General features: G+C 42.8%; 1 protein-coding gene across 3 annotated transcripts in view; it reads left to right on the top strand.

The window, feature by feature from the left end:
* CLNK (cytokine dependent hematopoietic cell linker) overlaps nt 1–25,847 on the top strand; it is a 164,759-nt gene that overhangs the window by 94,645 nt on the left and 44,267 nt on the right. For all 3 annotated transcript variants that reach the window (XM_032333851.1, XM_032333852.1, XM_032333850.1), the window contains exons 5-8: nt 6,139–6,169; nt 10,479–10,623; nt 11,807–11,913; nt 17,505–17,550. In XM_032333851.1, the coding sequence (XP_032189742.1) occupies nt 6,139–6,169; nt 10,479–10,623; nt 11,807–11,913; nt 17,505–17,550 (329 nt within the window). The remainder of the gene's footprint in view (nt 1–6,138; nt 6,170–10,478; nt 10,624–11,806; nt 11,914–17,504; nt 17,551–25,847) is intronic.

Here is a 25,847-nt window from a genome sequence, read left to right as displayed (position 1 = left end):
GTTGAAGCAACAATAAATAAAAAGGAAGCCATGAAGACTGTCTTCACTAGGAAGCTGCTTGCAATTCCCTGGATGACGACTATCTCAGAATATTTTATTAAAATTTCAACAGAAACCGTGCAGTTCCTAAAAGACAAACACTGGTGAAGGCAGCACAGGAAAAGAAACGAATCTGGAGCCCTAGGTCTGGAGCCCAGACTTTGAAAACTGGTTCTCCCATGACATCAATGAGACCTAGGACCTGTGAATGAGAGAAAATGGAAACTAACAACATAATGAGTCTCTAGTTTGTGCCAAGCATTTGATAGATGTCTCTAATTTAGCTGTCAGATGCTGATAATACTCACAGTGTAGATTAGGTAAACTGAGCCCAAGAGAAGTTAGATTACCCCCCAGGGAATAAGTCAGCAGAGTAGAATTCAGATCTGCCACAGTACTCTTGTCCCTGCTGGGGGCAAGCAGTGTTTTCATCTTTCAACTGAGGTTGTCAACCAGCCATGTCACTGAATCCCTGAGCCTCACAGCTAGACAGGTTGTGCTCAACAGACCACTGGGGAGAATGGACAGAGCCACACCAACAGAGTTGAGTGTTGAAGAACGCACTGTTCTTTTTTTTTTTTTTTCCTTAAATGAAACTCAGTAAAAAACAAGTTCCTAATACGGATCTGAAGGCAGAGGACTCACAATCTGGATTGAGTGGAAAAGATTTGGTCATGACGTTGAACTTGAAATGCGAAACACAGTCATTCATTCGGGGGACACACTGCCAGGTGGTTATTTCTTTAAATTTCTCAACTGCTGTTTGGGGGAGACACTACTTTTCTCGTTCTGCAAGTTGATATTCGTTAACTGAGGCTTATGCATTTGCCTGAGGTCACGTGGCCAGAAACGGCCAGGTTTTGAACCTAGAATTTCTAACTTCTTATTCAGCGTCCATGAAATATGTGTTCATGACTTTTCTTCAGAAGCTCTGCCACCTTTTCGGTGAATTCCAAAGCTGGCCTCCTCAAGGAGATTCAACAGTAAAGGCTGAAACACATGTTCAGAAAGAAATCACAAGGGCTTAAATGTGACTTGTTTTCTTCTATGTAAGTCAAGTCCAGAGGTAAGCCCTCCAAGGTTGTTTGGCAGCTCTGCTCCCCAGGTCCTCAGAGCTGCTGCTCCCTCCCTTGCATTAGCCTCAATCCCACTGCCTAAAATAGTGATAGCTGTGCTCTAGGCAGCAGGAGGATGGAAGGGAGGAAAAAAAAGAAATCAACAATGCACAACAATTTCTCTTCTGAAAGTTTCCTGAAAACTGAATTGATTTCCCACCTCTTCCATTTACCAAAACTTAGACTCATGGGCACATAGGACTGCGAGGAAGACCGGGTTGTAGCAAGTACTTGGTCTAGGTCCCCATGTAAGCAGCTGATGGTCGGGGCTTCCAGGACGGACTGGGGAAGTGGACAGTGAGAGACATACAGCCTTCTCCTCTACAGAGTTCTAGTGATGGGGCCTTGGGACCCTCCGGCCTCTCCCTTATCACCAGGTATTGCTGAGTAAGACCAGCTGGCTCACCAGAGCCAATGCTCACCTTCGCCATACCTCTCCCCACCACCCCCCCCCCCACCCTCCAAAATCTTGTGACTGCTTTGAAAACAGAAGCTGGGTCTGCTTGGGGAACCTGACTGGTTTGGGAATGCCATCATCTGAAAAGCCCGCTGACTCCACTTCCCAGAGAAAGAGGAACTTCTAAAGCACTCCAGGCTCCTTATTTTCACTTCCCTTCTTGCACCAGAGAACAAGACTCTATTAATGGGACCTGCTGGGAACTATTTCAGCCAGTGATTTCCTTTAAATGCAACCATCCCACGGAGCCAGCCCTTGGGGACACAGCCAGCACCCCTGTGCCGGTAGAGGCACTAAAATGCACCAGCCTCAGGCTTTCAGAGGCTTCTGTTCAAGGATGTGTTTACAAGCGCTGATAGTCAGAACTTCTCTCTAACTTTATCTAACATGGCCTATTCCCTCATGGAAGGGAGTCGGAGCTTCTAAGTCAGCAGTCCTCAGACATCAGTGTGAGTCGACGTCACCACAGAAGCTTGTGAAGAAACTAACTGGTTTGCACTGTGAGCCTGGTTTTGCTTTCTTTCCTTACTTTTTTGTTTTTGGTTTTTGATTTTGTTTTTTTGAAATGGAAAACAAAAAAAGTGTGTTAATCAGGAAGAGCTAACATCCATAATGCATAAACTACATATGTTGGCAGTTTAATAAGATAAGGATTTACTTCTTGTTCACATAACAATCCAATGTGGATCGAAGGAAGTCTTTTCCCCAAATGCTCATTTGGGATTCACTCTCCTTTTACTCACTGGCTTCCATTACCCCTGAAGACCTCAGGGTCTTCTCTCTCTAGATGGGTGTCGAGAGGGTCACAAGAAGGAGAGAGTCAAGTGGATCATCCAGAAGGGACGCACATGCACCCACCTTGTCCTGGCGGCTAGAGCACCATGCCATGGCCATGTGGCACAAGGGACACTGGGAGAAGTGTGCCAGCCAAGGGCCCACAGGGAGAGGAAATGGGGCTCAGTGCATCTCCTTGCAGTATCTTCAAAGCCATTCGAGGCACTTGAGGTATTGAGGCCCAGGACTGGAGAGGAGCTCCTTCACTTTTACCTAAGATTGGTAGTCAGGGAGGCTCCCTCCAGGCACAGTGTGTGCAGGTCTCTGAGGTGGAAGGAGCTTGGCATACTGGAGAGACTCGAAAAGAAGCTGGGGTAGCTAGTTTCAGAGGAGAGGAAGAAACTGGAAAGACATGCGATCAGAGAGGGGCCAGGAACCAGACCGTGCTGGAGGCTGGGAGCCACGGCAGAGAATCCAGATTCCACGGGGTGTGCCATGGGCCACGAGTGACATGAACCGAATCACAGTTTTAAAAATATGCTTTTAAAATTATATCCCAAACCTGCATCGTTAGGAACATAGGGACTGCAGCAGATAAAGACAACCCCTTCCCTAAAGAACAGCTAAGGACGGGGTGCCTGTGTGGCTCAGTCGGTTAAACGTCCCCCTCTTGATCTGGGCTCAGGACATGAGCTCTGTGTCAGACTCCATGTTCAGGGAAGAGTCTGCTTGAGATCCTCTCCCTCTCCCTCCGCTCCTTCCCTGGCTCAAGTGCTCTTTAAATAAATAAATAAATAAAATCTTCTAAAGGGGGGGGCTGAGTACATACCCACCAAAGAAGTAATCAAACGCTGCCTATTTTTATGTGGGTGTCCCAGTGAGTGAGACAGAAAGTAACTGTCCTGACAATTCCGTGACATTAAGGTCACCTAGAGTGTTCAGAGAGGGGAGCCCCAGGAGGATCTCAAAGCACCGAGCATTATGGAAAGCAACACAGAGGAGGTGGGAACTCCAGCTGGACTCAACCCAAGCAAAGACTCAGAAGTGGCATGAAACATATTTGGAGAATCCAGGAGAGTCTCTGGAGGCTCATGAAGGAAGAGACCCCACAGCTCTCCATGTCGGAATAATGACCACATCTGATGAGAACAATTTCCTAAGATGAGGTTGTATCGAACTCTGAATCACAGACAGGAGATGCTTCCCTCGGTCCTGTGGGCCAGAGTAGATCCCCAATATTTCAGTGCTCATTTGCCTCTTCCAGGCCGGCTGGTCCTTATGGGTGACCTTATTAATGTAACTCAATTCATGAGAGGGTTCTGGTTGCTACTGTGAAGGGCTGAAAAACCTGTGGGTTTCTCCACCGGGGCTGTAGGTAGGGGTATGATTGTGCTGGGACGGGAAGGTGTCCTCAGTACCCCAGGACAGTGGTAGCTGCAAGTCCTACCACCAGGATGGGCTGGGACTGGGCGGCAGGTGCAGACAGACTTCTGCTCTTGCCTGCTCATTATCTCAAGGAAATTAGCTTTGGCTGGTTAACACGTCCCTGATGCACTGGTCCTAAGCAAATTCCAGAGAGCTGTGTTTCCACTGAGCCAAACTTTCATTAATTTACACATTACAGTCTACACAAGGCTTGGGCATGCTGACACAAATCCCCAGCTATTAATTGCATATTTTGGTATGGTAAAAGAATTCTGGGTAGAAGGGCAAAAGTCTAAGAACATGATGAAGCCAAAACAAGATGCAGAAATACAAATCATCCCGTGGTCCTCTATGTGACTTGGACACAGGCCAGAAATTTGCCCTGAGATTCTGAACAGCCAAAGGAGGAAGGAAAATAGGATCTCTTGTAAAATCAGTGTTTCCGATTAAATCAAAGCAAACCAATTGCCGAGAAGCACACAGCTCCCGAGACCCACTAGAAACTTCTCACATATGTGCTAATAAAGAGGATGTGATAAGAACATTTTCTGCTTATGATGTTCCTGCATGCAGACTAACAGCATGATACTATAATGCAATTTAGGAAAATTAAGTCTAGAGAAAGCAAAAACCCCTGCAGATCATGTGAGCAGTTCAGCGGTTCTGCATCATTTGAGGGTAGAGTTTAAACTAGGGCATCGACCGAGTGCACTAGACGACCTCCAGGCAATCTTCCATAAAACAAGTCCCAGTGAGGGGGTGGAGCATTGACAGACCTCACATGAACAACACTCACTCAACAAACACCTGCCAAGAACTCATTTGTTCACGGGACAGCTGGGTGGCTCCGTGGGTTAAGTGTCTCACTCTGGATTTCGGCTGGGGTACTGATCTCTGGGTCGTGAGATCACCTGAACGTCGGGCTCCGCACTCCATGGAGTCTACTTGCCTCTCTCTCTGTCCCTCAGCTCTCCTCCTGATCTCTCTCTCTCTCTCAAATAAATCAATGAAATCTTTTTTTAAAAAAAGAACTGTTTGTTCAATGTTGGGCCTGGGCCTGGAGTTAGGGACAGATGAGTGAGTAGACCTGTCCCCCTGCCCATGAAATACTTCCAGTCTGTTCCAGGAGATGGACATACAGCCAATTACAGCAAAATGCGGTGCTGTGCCAGAGGGTAGGGGAGGGGCAAGTAAACCTCCTCATGGGCCCAGAGGCCCAGGGAGTCATGACTGGGTGCATCTGATGGGGAGAAGGCAGGGGAGGGTGGGGGAGGTCCTTCTAACCTGATACTGACCTTTCATAGAAGGAGCGAGCCTTTCTAGTTTGGATACGATTGTCTAGCCTCCTTTTTCATCTCCCTTGCTTTGCAAGAACAGGAGATAGAAGGAAAACTATGCTAAGTGAGATAAGTCAATCAGATCTCACTGATCTCACTGATATGAGGAATTTGAGAGACAGGGTGAGGGGTCTTAGGGGGTAGGGAGGGAAAAAATGAAACAAGATGAGACCGGTGAGGGAGACAAGCCATAAGAGACTTTTTTTTTTTTTTTTAAAGATTTTATTTATTTACCTGACAGACAGAGATCACAAGCAGGCAGAGAGGCAGGCAGAGAGAGAGAGGAGGAAGCAGGCTCCCCGCTGAGCAGAGAGCCCGATGCGGGGCTCGATCCCAGGACCCTGAGATCATGACCTGAGCCGAAGGCAGCGGCTTAACCCACTGAGCCACCCAGGCGCCCCCCATAAGAGACTCTTAATTTCAGGAAACAAACTGAGGGTTCCTCCGGGGTGCAGAGGAGGGATAGGGTGGCTGGGTGATGGACATTGGGGAGGGTATGTGCTATGGTGAGTGTTGTGAATTGTGTAAGACTGATGAATCACAGACCCGTACCCCTGGGGCAAATAATACATTACATGTTAATTAAAAAATAAAATAATAATAATAATAATAATAAAAGAAGGGAAAGTATGGACATACATACTGCATTTTAGGCGATCGCCTTCAAGAGAAATAAATGGCAATGAACACAACTTCCAGAGAAACACAAGGGTCACTCTTTTCAAAGTGTTTTCATTTTTGTTTTTGTTTTTTTAAGATTTATTTATTTATTTTAGAGAGAGAGAGCCTGAGCCAGAGGGGCAGAGGGAGAGGGAGAGAAAATCCCAAACAGACCCTGCACAGAATGCGGGACTCGATCCCACGACCTCTGAGATCACGACCCTAGTGGAAACCAAGAGGCAGTCACCTAACCAGCTGTGCCACCCAAGCGTCCCCACTCTCCTCAATGTTTTGCAGTAACACTGGGTCCACTTCTGTTTGCAGGCCAGTACCAGGCTGTCGACGAGCCTCTTCTGGAACATGTAAGTCAGCCTTCCCGACTTGTCAGTCTTTGACATTTACAAAGTGAGTGGTTCTTTTCAAGGGACTTGGGTGAATTTAAAGAAATTTAAACTTAAAGAAACAAAATTTAGAAAAGAAACAAAAACATCAACAAGCTTTTCCAAATAGCATGATTTCCTAGCAGAGACACCTGCATTTCGGTTCTTGTGTATAACCTGTCTTCCCACAATACACACTGTAAATTAAACCATTACACTGTATGCCTTAAACTTACATAGTGATGTATCTCAATTATTTCTCAATTAAACTGGAAAAAAATAAATAAGTGGATAATAAGGCATTAATAGACAGAGAGACAAAAAAAGAAGAAGAAGAAAGAAAACTGTCTTCCAATTCCTCAGCTATGAAATGCAGATAAAAATTAACTCGCATGGCCACTGCAAAGATGAAATAAGATGAAAATACCACCACATGGTGCTGGCAAGGGGGAGACGAGAGAATCACTTCCTAAGGCTCATGGTAAAATCTTAAATTGGAACTCACTTTCTGGAAAGCCATTTCATAATAACCAATCAACATAAAAATGGTCACTTTCCTTAGCCCAATAATCCTATGGCTGGGAATTTAAACTAAGAAACTAATCTGAAATTTGGATTAATATGTAAACATACTCATTTGTATTTTATAATAATATAGTTAAAGAGAAACACTGGAATCATCCTAGATATTCAATAATAGAAAAAAACAGTGACTAGATTATGATGTATTCATATGATGAAGCCATTAAGAGTATTGACAAGAATTTTAATGACTAAAGAAAATTTGAAATTTATAACATGAACTCAGCTACTTAATGTTATATTAGTTTATTGTTAAATTGTACATCATTTAAATAGTTTTACCTGGCATATCTATAGATAATATTGGGAACAAGTAGATAGAGGAGAGGGAGAGAGAGAATTTGCCTTTAAAATCATTGGTTCTTCACTGTTCCAAAGCCTTCTTTACAATCAGATTAAAGCTACAGATCCTCACCCGGGACACACATGCATAATCAATCAATCAACCAATCAATCAATCACAAATATTTTATAAAGTAGGAGGCTTGTGGACAGAAAAGACTGAGTTTTAGTTAAGAAAACCCCTGCTATTGATAGTAGTAGGTTGATAATAGATTATTAAATAGATGCAAGTCATTATATTTAAAAATAAAATTCTGTCTCTTTCTCATTCTGGAAAGAGATAAACCAAAATACTAATATTTAGTCCTGGGGGCAAGATTCTCAGGGTCTTGTGTAGATTCTCTACAGACCTGGGATGATGGTTGCTGTTCCCCCTTGTGTCTCTCTGTGCCCTGACACCACAAAGTCTAGCAAGGGGATTAGACTAAAGATCTCTGTCTCAGATTCTTCTAGCAGGTCCAAGATTTCCCAGAGGAACTGCACTCTGCGGAGTCTTGGTAGTTGCTGTAATAGTATGTAAATGATGCCCTTGCAACAAAATGTCCATCTGTCAAATCCCAAAAGGAGTTGCTCCAGGTCAGAACTCACTTCTGTGTGCAGTTCTGAGGGAGAACAGCCCGGCCACCTTCCCCTCTTTGCCACGTCAATTGTGAAAACCCCTGGAGTTCCCCTCCTGGCAGGCTTGCTTTGCCCTGGGCACTCAGCTGTACCAAAACTCAGTACATTAACTAGAGAAAAAGGCTCTATCACGGGCAGGTGTCATGGGCAGATGTCAAAGTAGAACCTTTATGGACATTTTACTCAATTAATCTCCAACTACAACCAAATAAAGCAGATTTAGCCGTCTCCAATTTACAGATTAAGCATGTGAGTCAGAGGGGTTAAGTAACCTCCCCAAGGTCATAAAGTGGACCCAGTTTAGATCTAGGAGTGGGTGACTCCATCTTGGATCTATGCTGCCCCTAAGCAGACCGATACTGTCTGGTTTCCCACCCAAGAATTTCTGGCCAGAGCCCTGCTTTCCTCCTAAGACCAGACCAAGAAGGCACGGTTTCATAGCTGTAACACCTGGATGCTTGGAGCACAGCGTCCAGGCAACCATGCCAATGGCCCAACTCCAGCTTTGTTCAGTGACCTAACCTCTTTCAGTCGGTCATCAAGGTCCCTCTTTCAATCCTGTTCCTACTCCTGGGTCATTGGGCTGGTCCCTGTTCTCTTAGACCTGAGCCCCTTGAATTTTATAACTTCATAATTGCCTGAGCCCTCAGTTCTTGTAGGACTTAAGCCTTGGTCTCCTTTAGGAGCACTTCGATAGGAATCAGGGCAGCACACTGAAAGCCAAACTCATAGTCTTCAGGGAGCCCACCTCTTATATGCTCTCCCATGGAGAACACTGACGTACTTTTGCATCAAATACGCAGAGTTACTTAGAGCCCACGGAAAGCTTAAAAGGCCTTCCAGACAGGGGTTGGTGATTCCCCATGGCACTCCTGCTCACCTGGAAATTGGGACCTTCACGGACATTGTCTTTACCTGTACCAAACTGCTTTGGCAGAGCAATGATGAAAAGAGTCGTGCTTGGAGCTGGTAAGCAACTTGCCCACATACACTAGAGAACTGGAATCCTGCAGAGCTGGAATTTAGACACAAGCCTCTAATTCCAAGCCCCTCCACTACAATAAAACCACCTCCTAGACTGCTATGTTCATACAATGAAATAACGTACCTAAAGCATCTAGCGCATGTCAAGTCCTTAACAAACATTAGAGGGGCTCTAGGGGAAGATTGGCAACCTTGCTTTATCTCTGCATTCCTTCAATTGTCATTAGCATAGCAGCAGTCACAATAATATTTATATACGTGTATGGTATTATATACAACCCCATCAGGTATTTTGCTCAAAACTTTAGATGCTTTGTCTCATTTAACTTCTGGTTGCCAGTATCACTCTATAACTCTGGGTGATTGTAGTAGTGTGAGTGAATATCATCTAATTCAAAAATAAGTTTGAAGTGGCCTCCACTAAAGATTATCTCTAACTGGGGAAATTACAGGATCGATGAAAAATTTTAAATCATACCCATTATTACACACTAAATCGAGTTAAAATCCATTATTTTATGAACTTGCTTATTTAACAAGCACATATTAAGAATCTACTATGTGCAAAAAAAAAAAAAAAACAGACATGGTGAAGGCTATAGTGTAGTAACTTTGACTTTAAGCCTTCAGTCTTTGACTATAAAATAATTGGGAGTCCAAAGAAAGACTTAGCAGGCTGTCCAATTCATGTAGTGTGACTAGGATAGGCTGGGAAGAAGTGAAATGCCCTCTACAGAATCAAAAAGGAACTTAAAAACTCGGGATCTGAGCCCAGGCTCACACTGTTTGCCATTGCACTCCAAAATTATGGATGTTGCAACACAAGGAATGCCCTAGATTCTTCACCTTTCATCTTAGGCTCAGAACAATTTTAATACCCGGCACTGGATTCTAGAGGAGGTGGATGTGGCAGAAGACCTAGGTTCTGCCTATCGATGGCACCTACGACATCTGTGGTTTTCCGAAGTCACCATTCCCAGTTTCTATATTTGTAAAAGGAAGATGTAAGTTCTTAATCCTGAGGGCCAAACTGGGGGATGTGTGTGCCAATCTCTTGTAACTGGATCTGTTATTCATAGCTATGGCCATCTGGGGTCTTAGTGGGAATTCTAAGAGAGACAAGGGATCTTTTTGTATGAAAGACCATTGAGATTAGCATCTGGGCTGAAACACAACACAATGCTGAATCCAAATCCCAACACATAGGTGCAGATTCCAGAATTTCTGTGGTGGGGATTACATCTCTTGCTGGGTGGTCCCCAATCCTGCCATCTCCAGTGTTCAGACTTGGATCTCATTAATGGTATAGAGAAATACAATCGACATTTGTGTATTGACCATGTATCCTGACACCTTGCTGATTGTTTATTAGTTCTAATAATTTTTTTAAGTGGGTTCCTTGGAATGTTCTACATACAAGATCCCATCATCTACAAATAGATCTCCTTTCTTCTTTAATGGCTCATGTGATTACACTGAACCACTCAGGTGATCCAAGGATAACATCCCTATTTTAAGGACAGACGATGAGTAATCTTAAGTACCTCCTTAATGTCCCTTCATAGCAGTACCCAGATTATTATTTGATTGAATAACCAAGAATGGGAATATTTGAGGCCATCTTTAAGATTCTGCCACCACAAGAATTTAACTGCCCAGATTCTTACAGGTTTTCTTCTAAGAGAGTCTATACGTCACTGTAGCCTCTCACCTTTGTTATGACTGAAACTTCCCTTGACTCACTCAACCGTTTCCTCCTGCTTAGGAAAGGAACTTTGCTGTGGCAATTCTGGATGGATCGAAAGACCACATGGATGGCGACTATGAGGACCCTGAGCTTCACATGGTAGAAGCGTGGCCATCAATACAAATTTTGCCAGCCAGGCCTATAAAGGAATCAGAATATGCAGGTAACATCTGGTGTCTAAAATCTAGGAATGCACGTCCATGACGCAATACTGCACGGCAGTTAAAGCTGCAGATGCTGAATTAAACAACTCCAGGCTAAAATCCTGCCTCTGTGGTTTACTCACTGTGTGGCCTTGAGCAAGCCTAAAAAATTCATTTTCTTTACCTAAAAATGGTGTTCATAATAACAGAACTTACCCTCCAAGAACTCTTTCAAGTTCTCAACAGGGGACTTGGCACAGAGCCAGAACTCTGTAAATACCAGTTGTCACTATCATGATGCTCTTCCTGAGTCCAAGGAGCAACCGGGGAGCATGGCAGAGGGTGGATAGGCAGGGCTGTGGGCAGCATGGGAACTTTAAGACAGAGTTTGCGTAATGGAGAGTAGCATGAAAGGGAAGACTTTTCAACTTGGCTGACTTGTTTTATAGGCAACCAGCATGCATGTAGCCCCAGGACACGGCAGCAAAGCCAAGCTTATTAAGAGTAAGGAAGACATAATTTCACATCCACCCTGCCTCGTCCCAACTGGGACATACTCAAGTTCTCTGAACTGTAGATAGAGCACAGGGCTGTAAGGGAAAAGAGGAGGAAGCCCTTGTGATTTCTGAGGGCCTGACCCACAGAGACGAGTCTACAGAAGTTGTTTCAGAAAGAATCACCTTGCAAATAACGATGAAACTCCTTAGCTCATTCACTCAACAAGCAATTACTGAGTACCAGCTGTGTGCAGTTACTGCGTTAGGACTGATCAAGTGACACAAAGATAAACAAAGCAGGATCTCCATTCTCAGGAAGGTCACAATCTAGGGGCAGATGCAGAAAGACCAACAGATAATTAGGATAGACTATGCTAGGTGTGTAATATAGAAAGAAGAACCACAGTGTTGGTGTTGGGGTGTTGGTGGGTGGGATCTAGAAAGATTTGCAAAGGGCGTGATAGGACAGGGCTTGAAGGGTGGGCAGGTGTTCCCAGAGACTGAGAAGAGTAAAGGATTTTCAAAGAGTAAAGGATTCTCAAAGACTCTGGAATTCACACATAGGGACTGAGAGGAATACAGGTCCTACTCCTTGGGCTTCAATCTCTTAATCTGTCCAGTGAGTTTGTAGATATGCACATATTTTGTTAATTGTAATGTGCTGAGTCTACATACGGTAAGACTTCAAATTTTTCTCTTTCCACAGATACACGCTATTTCAAGGGTATGATGGACACTCCCAATCCCTTAGACACCAAGACCTCTGTCCCCACGGAGCGCCATCCCTGGTGCACACAGATGGGGCTGGAGAAAGTGAGTAAAGTTTTGGCCATGTGACCCAAACATGGGCAGGGCAATTCCTAGCAGCCGGGAGCTTCCCCATCTCTCATTCCCAAGGCATCTTGCTGGTGATGAGCACACTGAGTTCAGCAAGGTGTAGGGGAACTGATTTCTGTGACTACTGAAGTCATGGTCCCAGGGAAGGAGCACCAAGAAGGGAAGAGGACTAGCATTTGGGAAGGTTTTCTGTGAGGCCTTGGGGTGGGCACTAGTCACAGGCATTTCACCTGAGGCTTGCCTCCTTTTCCAGAAGCAAAATTTGACTCAGATCTTATTGATAATAACATGTCATTTTGCCTAGACTATAGGCCCAATGCTGACAGCTGGTAACAGGGTGCTAAGAAGTAAGTCAAGCAACCTCTCTTAGTCCTTTGTAACCTCATCTGTGAAATGGGCCTAAAAATCTCTACCATGCTTTACTTTGAAAGGCTGTTTAGACCCTACATATAAGAAACTTATGAATATATCCTATAAATAGAAATGCCATATATAGATATATATTAAAAATTTCATTTTTAATAGCACTTTTGCTAATCATTCATTTTCTTAATGCAGAAATACAAATGAATCACCCCTGGAGTTTCAGGGTATACCAGGCATGATGCCCTGTGACATTTTGTGTCCACATTCTCTGTGAAGACCTATTTCAAGCAAGAGAGTTCCAGTGTTATAGACACCTGCTTTTTTTTTCCTTTTCCTATTAAGTTCTGCTTATAAAATGATTTCCCATGTGATAAACAAGCATTAATGGCATAATCTTTATAGATATATCATACCTCATCATGGCATTTTTAATAATTTACTTAACCATTGAGTAAAAACATTTTAAAAGCTTTGGTACATGCTGTAAAATTTCTTTCCTAAAAAACTGCTTCAATTTACCCTCCCAGAAGCCTTGTATGAGAATGTGTACCTCACAGGACTCTCACCAAAACTGGCTAGTGCTTTATTAATCACATTTTTAAAGGGATCTCACTGTCCTTTTCTTAAATTTGTATCACATTTATTAGAGAGCATGAACATGTTTTTAAATATTTATAGCACATTTTTCCTTGTGCATTCTTGGTTCACATTTCTATCTGTTTAACTTGAGGGCTTCTGTTAATATTGATAATCAAAGGAAATAACAAATATTACCAGGCAATGTCATTTACCCAGAACACATCCAGGAGAGTTTGGGAGAACAGGATGAGGGATGAAATATTGAACACTTCCGCTTTACACAGGCAGCAACCTAAACTTTAATCATTCATTCAACAAATTCATTCAAGAAATATGTGTTGAGTGCCTGCCACGGATCAGACACAATGATGAGCTCCCACATGCACTGGTGAATAACCAAGGCCTTGTGCTCATGAAATTTACATTCTGGTGAGAGGAGACTGGAAATAAATAAATAAACAAGCAAATAAATAAATAATAGACAATATGCTAAGTTATAAATACTTTTTAAAAATCATTAAAGCAGGGTAAGGGTAGTCAAGGTAGGTCTCCCTGAGTAGAGATGGGAATGAATGAATAAATGGAAGAATGAATGACATTTAATCCTTAAAATACCCTTGCAAGATGAGCATTATAACCCCATTTTAACAGCTCCAACTTTTTTTTAATATTTTACTTATTTATTTGACAGATCGAGAGAGATGGGGGGAAACACAAGCAGGGGGAGCAGTAGGCAGTGGGAGAGGGAGAAGCAGGCTCCCTGCTGAGCAAGGAACCAGACCTTGGGGCTCCATCTCAGGATCTTGGAATCATGACCTGAGCAGAAGATGCTTAACTGACTGAACCATCCAGGCGCCCCAACAGCTCCAACTTTTATGAGCTCTTTGAGCCAGTTACTTACCCTCTCTGAACCTGTATTATCTTAGCTATAAAATCCCATCCTTGTTATGATTATTCATACAGAGCATAGTGCTTAGCAGAAAGCAATCGGTCAACAGCAGACCTCTTCTTGAGAACAGGGACTATTTTAGCCCAGCACTTATGTAAGAGGATCTCAGGAGATACCGGTTAAATGGAGGAAAATGAAAGAACAAAGAAACTCTCAGTCATTTGAACTGAACCTTGAAATATGAGCAGCTGTTTCATAGGAAAAGAAACCCAGGCTCTACTGACTTCTGTCCACATGGAACCCTTTTTCAGCCTGGTCTTCAAAGTTCTCAGGTGAACATTTGCTGCTGTCAGCAATATCTGCACTAGGGCAGCCCCACAGGGGTTGTTGGACAAGGAGGAGAACGCTTCAGGGCACTCATCACAGGAGCATAAAGCATATTCAGGGAACAGTAAGAAATGCAGAGCGACTGGACCAGTGGCTGAAGATACAAGTTCTGGTCTGGTTATTAAAGAATAGAGAATATTCACCTAAAAACTTGAGCTTCCCTTTCCCCCAGAATTCAGTGATTTATTCCCCTTTATATGTAAGTAGGCCTTTGTTAGAAGAATTTTTTTTTTAAGATTTTATTTATTTGACAGAGAGAGATCACAAGTAGGCAGAGAGGCAGGCAGAGAGAGAGAGAGGAGGAAGCAGGCTCCCTGCTGAGCAGAGAGCCCGACGCGGGACTTGATCCCAGGACCCTGAGATCATGACCTGAGCCGAAGGCAGCGGCTTAACCCACTGAGCCACCCAGGCGCCCCTAGAAGAATTTTTTTAAAGATAATTCTCGTTGGAGTTTTTAAAACAACTATGCCAGAATGTAAGCCTCCATTCTTATTACTTTATACTTCCTTCATAATATCCTTCTAGCTTTCTGTTACAATACAGATTTCTTCCTTTAGCTAGATCACTTTGCAAGTGGAACTATAACCTCAGCATATCAAGTCAAGTGAAATCATGTGAGAAAAAGAATATGGGAGAGTCAGCACAATGTTGGCCGGGGGCAGGGTGGGGAAGTTGAATTATTAATTAAGTAAGGACTTGAGCTCAATTCAGATAAGGAGGGAGTTTTATTCTTATGATCAATACTTGAATAATCACATTTTTATGAGAAGCAAATTCCATTTTTCATTATAGCCTCATTCTCAAGAGTTAATTCTTACTACTTCTATATCCACTGTAACCTCTGTTGAGAGTAAACCATCGATGACAGGGATCTTCAATAATCCTAACGAGAGGCCAGTTCCTACCTAGACTCCTTAGGTTGGCTACAACTGACTTCGACAACTGAGCCTCTGCCAATCTTTTCATTTATTGAGCATTTGCTATGTACCAATCACTGTGCTCAAAAATGGGGATGAAAAGTGAGCCAGTGCCCAGAGTCTAATGGAAGAGTCTAATAGAAGTGAAATGTGAAGTGCTAAGATAGAGGTGAGCATGGTTCACAGAAGCTGCATCACTTAGCCCAGCTAGAGGCTTTTGAGAAGACTTCTGGAAGAAACAGTGCAAAGCAGTCTTCGATGCATCATTGTATGGTCATCAGTGGCCCTCATTAGGGACCATTTTGCCCCTAGGGGACAGATGACAATGTCCAAAGACAGGCTGGTTGTCAGGACCAGCTGGGGAGTGCTACTGACATCTACTGGTGAAGAACAGGGACATTGCTAAGAGTACTATATAATGCTCAGGGCAGCCTCCACAGCAAGGAATTGTCCAGCCCCAACTTTCAATGGTGCTGAGGTTGAGAAATCTGTGTTAAAATGTGCTATAAGGTGTTGTGAGCTCAGACCTCTGTGTCTCTGAGCTCTGAGTCCTTTAGAATCCAAGCTCTTATTCCTCTTTTTCCCTCATATTCCAGCATTGATGCAGGCTTATAGTGGGCACAGATAAGTAGTTATCAGACAGAAAATGGAAGGAGCCCCCTTGGGAGGGGCAGAAAATATTCTCAGCCCTGGAATCCTATACTAACACCATCAGAGGGCACTTACTCCTTGGGAAGGTGTAGGGCAAAGAAGTTCTTTTACACAAAAGGACCAAATGGATCCAAATGTCCAAAGGCACCAAATTAATTTGGCTACCAAAGGGGAAAAGTGTGGAAATGCTGAGGAACGCCCATCCCTAAGATCCTAAGCACACCAGGTCCACCTGAGATAGAGACAAGAGAGAAACTCTACTGCTTCTATAATCAGGGTTGTGGTGAGAGATGAACATAAGCCTTGAGAGACCCCATCTGTAAGGCAGGCTCACAGGGAAAGCTGAAAGTTGAAGGTACAACAGAACACTGAAAAACCCATCCAGCACCCCAACCTCCACAGAGTACACTTAAGGAACTGGAAGTCATGAAGGAGGCCATAGTGACAACAACATCCAAAGGACGTTCAACTCTTATTAGATTAATGGACCAGCAAAAGACCCACACACCTTCCAGGCAAGTACAGTGGTCCCATATTCCACAGAGGAAAAGAACAAGACATTGAACATCATAGGGTAATAAGTAACAGGCTATTCAATTATCCTTCTCCCACCTGCCATCCATCTTGTCTACCTCAACTTGATGCCAATGGAGAGTAATGTACTTTCAGTGTTCTCTAGAAACATAGGAGATAGATGACAGAGAGATACAGAGATACAAAGAGACACAGAGACAGAGACATAAAAGTGATTATGTGGGCTCCATTCCTTGATCTACCCTCTGAAAGCTGGAGCTCCAGGAAAGCCAGTGGTGTAAGTTCTAGTCTGAGTCCAAAAGGCCTGAGAACCAAGAGAATCAATGATGTAAATTTCAGTAGAGCGCAGGAGACCAATATTGCAGCTCAACACTCAAGTACAGAGACAAAATTCTTCTTTCCTTTGCCTTTCTTATTCTATTCATCCCCAACAGATTAATTGATGCCCACCCACACTGGGGAGGGCCATCTGCCTTACTCAGTCTACCGACTCAAATGCCAATCTCATCTGGAAACACCTTCACAGACACCCCAGAAATGTTTAATCAATTATCTGGGAATTCTGTGGCCCTGTCAACTTGACACATAAAATTAACCAACCTAGACCCCACTGCTGACCTAGGCTTAGAGACTTTCAAAAACACTGGGTATCATTATGATATCTTCATTTTCTTCTCCACCCTCTTGCCTAGCAATTGTAGAGCCCCTAATAGTTGACCAGTGCCTTTAATAATATTAATAACGATAGCTAATAACTCTTAAGCTTTGTTGGTGCCATTCCCTGTTTTAGGCACCTTGCATGGTATGTCTCACGTAATCACCCCATCCTCATGATGTATCAGTACTTTTGTTACCATAATTTCACAAATGAGGAAATTGAGGCTCAGAAGATTAAGCAGTGGTGTTGTCGCCACCCCCAGCCCAAAGGAATGAGGGGACAGTTACAGAAAACCAGAAGCACACCACTTTGAGAGGAGGGACACCACCGCATTCTCAAACACAAGCATTTTTATGCCAAATACCATCCAAGGCCACTACAGTGGTCGTTGGCACCGTGGTTCACACATTTACGTTTTTTTACATTTTAACTGACTGCCAACTATATACATATGGTGATTCTCTAAGAATGATGCATCAAGGGACTTATGTCCTGACCCTGGGGAGTAACCCTACAGAGTGGCAACACATTTGATGGTATCATAGTCACAACTGAAGAGATAATGGTGCCACGTTGTCTTCCACAGGTGGGCAAACCCGTTTCCAAGGATTCCAGAAGCCAACATGTTAAAGGTAAAGTCAAGTCACAAAGTTTGAAACACAAGGATATGTCTTTGCTTCCAAGAAATCTGTTGGTGGTCACAGGTTATCTTTGTTGGTGGTCACAGGTTATCTTAATCAAGATGATTTATTGGACTGTCCTTCATGAAATAACTACTTTTGGAAAGGCTCTTACACATTTTATGCCTTTTTACCACCTTACCTTATTGATAAAGAAATTGATAGTGAAAATTCATATTCCATGGCTATGCAATTTCAGAAAGGAATTGCTTTGAAACATATGGGTTGCATTAAATATATAACTAAGTTATTTCTCCAAGCATATCCCCAGTAAAATCACAAGATAGAAATCTAATTTTAAAACGTTGATTAATTCATATGAAAACAGATTTTGAAAGCTTTAGGCAAAGCAACTCAATTTGGAGATGAAGATACAGGTAGGAAGCTGAAAGGAAATAATCAATTTCAGTAGTGCTGGAAGCACACATGGAGGACAGCCAAAGAAATTTAATTGGATCATACACATTATAGCTCCTCTCATCATCTCCCCCATGCTCCATCTTCTCTCACAATGTCCAAATGGAAAAGATGGCAATGATTTACACTTCCCAGTACTTGAAACATATCAAATTTATCCTTTATGGGTTCAATGCTATCTTCTATAACCTATTATTAACATCGTATTTTCTTTCATGGGAAGGTGTAACAGCTAGGATCCTAATAGACAGATGGCAAACACAAATTAGGATGACTTAAGGAAACTTATTTACAAAGGAACAATTTACTGAGCTGTGTGGGGTATATGGCTGATGTGGGAACTGGGGCTAACAGCAGTGGCATTGTCGCCACCCCCAGCCCAAAGGAATGAGGGGACAGTTACAGAAAACCAGATGCACACCACCTTGATAGGAGGGACACCACCAGCCCCACTGAGCCTCATGGAGGGGAAGCCAAAGGAACACATGCCCACCAACTTTCCTCTCTAACCTGCCTCTGAATTCCTACAAGGACTTTGCAATGACCCAACCAGAAACCAGACGGCAGGGCGGTCAATATGTGGTCCATGATGGTTGGTCCTCAGGGGTGGAGAGTGGAGTGGAGCAGAGGCAGATGGAGATGGTAGAGGATGCAGAAGCATCCAGGGTCACAGAGGAGATCCTCACAACAGGAAGCATGGTGGAAGGAGCAACCAGAGTAGCCAAAACATAGGCTCTTCCCCTTTCCTGGCTGTGTGACCTTAAGTGAGTCACCTAACCTTTCTGGGTCTTACTTTCCTCCTCTTTGAAGTGTGAAATGGGCAGGGTTTTTATGATTACTCAATTCAGGAGCATTCACCGAGGCAGGAAATTATAGCTATTCTCAGACCTTCCTCCTCCCCCATCTGTCTTCCTCCTATACCACCCTTAAACCTCCCTCAAAATAGGAGCTTCCAAATCGGTGCCTCTTTAGTCCTTAAAATGTCAGTACCTTCAATGTATACAGTACTTGATTCAGAGATCTTCCCCATGAACTCATGTATTTTATGAGAACTCACATAACTCAACGTGAATTATGTAGACAAAGTATTTTCAGACCTCTTGACAGAGAAAGGGACCTGAAACACAGAGCGATCCCAGATGAGAGCATAATCGTTTGATACACGAATGTTCTACATCATCCTAGAAACTTCACAGACACGTGTTGAGAAATGAGTCCTGGAGAGAGAGAAGACAAAATGGACCTCACAATTCCTTCCTTTTTTATAGTTCACCATAGACATCCAACTTCACTTCTTTGATTGAAGAAGCTTCTTTGACCATTATTCTACATTATCGACATGTCTGTTGGTCTATTAAGATGTTTCTAATCCCCATTCCAATATGTATGTTGGAGGAGCACTTCCCCCCACACCTCCAAGCTGTCCTCAGGCACAAGCTGTGTGTCTACAACTCAACCCAATCCTGATACTATCCACTCAGAGGTAGCATCAGATTACACAAGCTGAGGGCTCAGTCCACAAGCCTGTCCCCACTTCAGGTGCCAGTCACAAGTCCATATTGTCACCTGTGTTTCTGACAGACAGGTGATGGATTGGAGGTCCCAGTGACACCCCTTTCTTAGGTTCCACTAATTTTCTAGAGAGGTCACAGAACTCAAAGTACCTATTACTCATTAGATTACAGTTTATTATAAAAGGATGTAAGTCAGGAAGAGCCAAACAGAAGAAATGCACAGGATAAGGCATGTGGGAAAGGGTGTGGCACTCCCATACTTCCTTTATCTCCAACCCAAAAGCTCTATGAACCCCAACCTTTCCGGTTTTTATGGTGACTTCATTACTTTGGCATAATTGGTTAAATCACTGAGCATTGGCGAATGAATTCAGTCTCAAGCTTCTCTTCCCTCCCTGGGATAAGTGTGGGAGGTAGAGAAAGTTCCAATTCTCTAGTCATATGGTGGGCTCTCCCCATCCTCCCAAAACCATTCTCAGATGCAGTCCAAAAGTCACCTCTTTAACATAAGAAGACACCTTTATGGTTTTCATCACTTAGGAAAATCCAAGTGATTTATGAGCTCTGTGCCAGCATCCTAGAGATGAGGATCAAATATATATTTCTTATTATAAATCACAGTATCACAACTATCCATGCATATATTTATCTATGCTTTACCTGAACTCACAAAGCTCCTGGGGTGGTTAACAAAAACTTACATAGTAAAATGGAAGAAAATAAAAATAAAATCCTAGAGTGAATCTAGGTCGACTATAACATGAAGACAAAGATAAAATTCAGGACCCTCAGGTACACATCCCTACACTCTATTAAATTTAAACTACTGGCTCGCCTCCTCAGCTTTCTGGTAGCCTAAGCAAACAGGAGGTCATGCTTCTTAATGTGATATTAATTGCCCGTAGTGGAAAAGCAAACTAATTTCTAAGAAAGCACAACAAGGACATTTCTTTCAGAGTTATGTCAGTGCTGTCAATCTTGCAGTGAAGGTAGGCTGGTGTACGGGGACCATGGCTGCAAGTACATGACTGTTTTTGAAAAGGAGCCCCCCACTAGACTGCATACAGGATATCAGTGAAAGCCGAGTTCCCAGAACTGAGGCTTGTGGGGAGTAAGGGGAGGTTGCCTGAGAAACTTCCGCAGTAAGAGTTACTCTCTTTACCTCCTCTCTTCCCACATTTCCCTAATTGATGGTTCTCCATCACCCCTCAGAGCGCTAAGGAACCGCAGAGAGAAGGAAGCTCAAAGGAGTGAAATTAATATGAATACCCCCATTTTTAGGACCAGGCATCTTGCTGGAGAATGCTTGAATGATTTATGTGTTTATTACAAAATTCTGTATTTTTGATGGAAACACATTCTCAGATAATTTATTCATTCTCACAAAATGTCATGGAAAAAAACATATCGGGTAGTTCAGCAATGACAGAATTTTATGGTGATGTTTTTCATCAAGTTGAGCAGTTATAGATTTATGTTAATGTACACTTCATGTCATTTTTCTTGCGATCGTATTCTGACATTATCTGGAAACCGTCAAATTTCAAGATCTTATCTTCCCTGAAACTTGGCTTTTTTTTAATTCTAAGAATGGGTGAAAGTTTATTTGGGGGCAAAGTATTTATATATAATAGTAGTACAGCTTGTTTGTGATGAGCCATTAGCACTCACCACAAATCCAAAAAAACTGTCCTCTTTTCAGAGAAGGATAGCTGTAATGTTCAAATATAGGGCAGCTTAGCTACTTAATGCTGAGAATAAAGGATGTTAAGACGAATTTCTCTTGGCCTCAGATGTGAACCAAGCACAGACTGTGAACCAATTTTCTCTGAGGTGACAAGCATACCATATGCAAGAATGAATTTATAACGAAATACAATATACTATCCAAGAAAAGAAAGAGAATTATGCACAGGTGACTGAACATGTACATCCAGAAACATGAGCTTGTTTGAAAAGAAGCAAAATAGAATTCCACATAATACCATCAAAAGACCTTTCTTCTCGTTTGCTTTTAGAGGAATTTGGATGCCAACAAAATTAGAATCAGAGATGAGTTTGAGTTAATCTGGTTTAACTCCCTCATTTTATGCAAGGAAATCTAGCAAGAGAAGTGGCTAGCTCAAGGTCACAGAGACCAGAGCCTAGACCAGAACCCAGGGTTTTGTCAACGATGGCAATGTTTCTAGAGTTTTGCTGTATTTGCTAGTACCTAAAATCCATTCCGCAAACTCCCCCTCCTCTTCCCTGTTATTCCACGCATCCAAATGCTGCAAGGTTTCGCGCTGGACATGAATTGATGGACGATACTGCCCCCTAGTGCCAGAATATGGCAACAAAAAACGTCGCAAAAATTATGGACTCCAGCGTTCTTTGAATTATATCTTAAGCAAAAATAACAAGTCTTGGGTCACAGAGGTTATCAGAAATAAATTTAAGATTATTATCCTATAATTTTAGATTTAAATTTATTTCAGACACAACAAAATCTCAGATATAGCTTAAAAGCAACAGAAGCAGGGATGCCTGAGTGGCTCAGTTGGTTAAGCAGCTTACTTTGGCTCAGGTCATGATCCCAGGATCCTGGGATTGAGTGCCGCATTGTGCTCCTTGCTCAGTGGGGAGCCTGCTTCTCCCTCTGCCTCTGCCTGCTTGTGTTCTCTGTCTCTGACAAATAAATAAATCTTTAAAAAAAAAAATCTTTCAAAAGCAACAGAGGCATTGATACAAGATTCAGTTCAAAGTTGATGTCATAAATTTACTATAACTGGTATAAATTTTATAAAAATCCCTCAGTAACAGGACTACAGGAAAGCATTTGCCTCTCCATCACAGACACAGGAAAGAATAAGGCTCAGAGAAAAGGAAGGGCATCTGATAACTGCTCGTTTTAACACATACGGTTTTCTGAAAGAGAAATGTAAAGTAGCCACAAATAAAGGAATTAAAAACAAGGGAGTTAGCACACTGTGTGATAACTGCTAGGGTAACAGGGCACTTTGCTTAAAATTACTTGTTCCAGGAATTGAATAACATAAGACCTTAGACCATGAAGAGCCCGCACACTGGTCCAGGCAACTCTAAGTATTCTGGGAACTCAACAGAGTGCATACTTAATTCTGCTTGGGGGAAGAACTGTGTCTCTCAGGAAGGTTTCACAGAGCAAGGGGCATTGGTCTGACATGGGAGACAAGTGAAAACCTATAGCACCATCACTGACTCACGGTGGACCCTCCACAGAAGCCTGCTGAACTGACCAGATTCACAGGGTTCTGGGCTCCCTCTGACCCTTGCCTTTCTCCCTCTCTCTCTAAGACTCTAAGAGAGTCTTCCTGAGGCTCTAAGCTAAAAACATTCATACTCTATCTAGTCTGGTGTTCAGGGTACAAAATAAATCTTGTAGATGAATATGAAAAATGAGTTAGCCTCCTCAATCACAAGGATCAACAATTATTCAACGTTGTTTTCCCTATAGCAAACACATAGCATTGTGCTACTTATAGCACAACACAGAGCATGTGCTACACATTGCTTATTTATTCAATTAATATTTATTCAATTAAGTCTAAAATTTAGCCCATTTTATTTATTTTTTTTTAAATTTAGCCCATTTTAATAATGGATTCAATAAGCATTGCCAGATGTCACCAGACCACCTAGTGATGAACCCGTGACCCCCTAGTGGGGGTCATGCACCTGCATTAGGTGGGGGCCGTGGAGGAGCAAGTCAAGAGGCCCACAATGCTTGCTTCTGGTCCCATTTCTTTCTCTGCCTCTAAATCTAGGCAAATGATATTCCCTCACTGGGCCTTAATATCCCATCTGCAGAAAGACAGCAGAACACAACGGTCTCTAGCATTTTGTGAATCTCTGGGTATTGTTCAGACACACAAACCCAACCACCCCACTGGCCATGTCAGCCCTGAAGTCTTAATCCTTCACGTGCCCTGCCTGCCCTCCCACCTTCATTCCCTGAAACACCAGGTCAAGGAAGAAGAGCTTCCCCAGGCTTGTTTGAGGTCGGAGCTTCTGCACTACATCCATCACTAAACCCAACACACAGCTGTCAATTACATGGTCAAGTGTGTGTTGATGTACACACTCCTGCCACTGTACTGTCTCACCTGACTTGAGCAGTTGCTTAAGAGGGTATGTCCCTCTCAAATTCATGGCTTTGCCTAACTTCCTCTCTCCCTGCCCCACCCAAAGAATGGTGTCAGCAATTTATTGTTGGAATTAATTTCTGAATGCTTCAACAGACTTGGAGACATTCCTCAAACAGGCCTTGTCAAATCTACATTACCCACTTGGATCATAAGTTGCTTTGTTAGGCTCTTCCATAATTAATCATCAGGACATGCAGTCTTAAAGGTCCCTGTCCATATATCCTAAAACCATTAGACATGATAAATACTATAACTCAGCCCAGATTTTATCCATTTTTGTCCAAAGTTTATTTCTCTAATTACGGAATATTACACTGATGGTCTATTTCCGAAGTAATGATCTTCATGATCATATTTCATAGATAAAGGGTATGGCATATATTGAACACAAATCGAATGGCAGCTAAGTGAAAAACAAGTATTATTTTATTTAATTCTAACCACATCCAAGGAACTATGCCTCATAATCTGCATTCTACAGGCACAGAAACCAAAGCCCAGAGTGTTTCCCTAATTTTCCCACGGTCACTCAGTAAGTGACAGAGGAGGGATTAGAATCCCATGTGAATGATTTCAAAGACCCCATTTGTTGCCATTCTGTTGTTCATTGTCCCTTCTATCAAGAAACACATTCTTGGATCCCACATATCCCGCTGAACCCCTGAGAGGACAAACAATCTGTGTTAAATCACTCAGCTCTCTAGTGGTAGCACCAGCACCAAATCACAAGCCGTGGTAAATGTCTGGAAACAGATCTCTGGGGGAAAAAAGTATGAGAACATATTTGGAGAGCTGATACTATCCTACTTCCAGACGTACTGCAAAGGTCCGATAATCAGGACAGTGCAATATTGGTGAAGCAGCAGACAAATGCATCAGTAGAGCAGAATGGAGAGCCCAGATATAGACCCACATATAGTCAGCTTATATCTAATAAGGCAGCAGAGGCAATCCAATGGAACAAAGATTGTCTTTCCAACAAATGTTGCTGGAACAATAGGACACCCTCTTAAAAGAAAGAAAGAAAGAAAGTTAAACACAGACCTTACACCCTTTACAAAAACTTACTCAAAACGATCAGAGACCTAAATTAAAAATCAAAACTATAAAGGTCCTAGAAGATAACACAGGAGAAAACCTTGATGACTTTGGGTGTGGTGATGCCTTTCCAAACCAACACCAAAGGCACAATCCATGAAAGAAATCACTGATGTGCTGCACTTCCTGAAAATTACAAAGTTCTGCTCTGGGAAAGACAATGTGAGCAGAATAAGAAGACAAGTCACGTTACCTGTAGAGAATATCTGCCAAAGACACATCTGATAAAGGACTGTTGTCCAAAATAGGCAGAGCGCGCGTAAAACCCAACAATTAAAATACCAACAGTCCAATTAAAAAGTGGGCCAAAGACCTCAATAGACACATCACCAAAATAGATATACAGATGGCAAATACACGTATGGAAAGATGTTCCACATCACACATCATCAGGGGAGTACAGATTAAAACAATAATAAGATGCCACTACACACCTTGAAGAATGGCCAAAATCCAGAACAGTGACAACACCAAATGCTGGCAAAGATGTGGAGCAACAGGAACTCTCATGCACTGCCGGTGGGAACGCAAAACAGCACAGCCACTTGGAAGACAGTTTGGCAGTCTCAGATACAACGAAAGTGTGCGTGAAATAATTTATTTTTTGATAATGGCTGTGTTTAACAACCGCATTGCAAAATTCCTAAAGTTCAACAGCAAGCTTCGTATGCTGGACCAGCTGCTCCAACTTACAGCCACAAATGGGTCTTGTGATACTTTCTTCTCCGGGATGCTTTGCTTTAACATCCCAGGAAGGTTGACAATTTCTTTGTGATTTCTAATAAGTCGTGGAGGTAACAGTTCAACCCTAACCATCAGATTCTACAGCCATGCTGTGCTCCCCTCGCCACAGGACCTCCGAAGCAGCAATAAATTTTGCAGCGGAAGTGAAATCAATCTTGGTGCAGAACGAAGAGCAAATGAGGACACTGTGTGGGCAGATGGTGCTAATTACACAGATGGCCACCAGATGGCGAGCATGCCAGCCTCCTCCTCGTGAAACCCACTTGATTGAATTTCAAGAAGGGAAGGACCCCAGAGAACAAACGTTTGG

This window comes from Mustela erminea, chromosome 2 (assembly GCF_009829155.1).
Source record: "Mustela erminea isolate mMusErm1 chromosome 2, mMusErm1.Pri, whole genome shotgun sequence".
NCBI classification, from domain to species: domain Eukaryota; kingdom Metazoa; phylum Chordata; class Mammalia; order Carnivora; family Mustelidae; genus Mustela; species Mustela erminea.
Note: the sequence above shows the minus strand (reverse complement) of the source record. Positions and strands in the feature narration are given on the sequence as shown.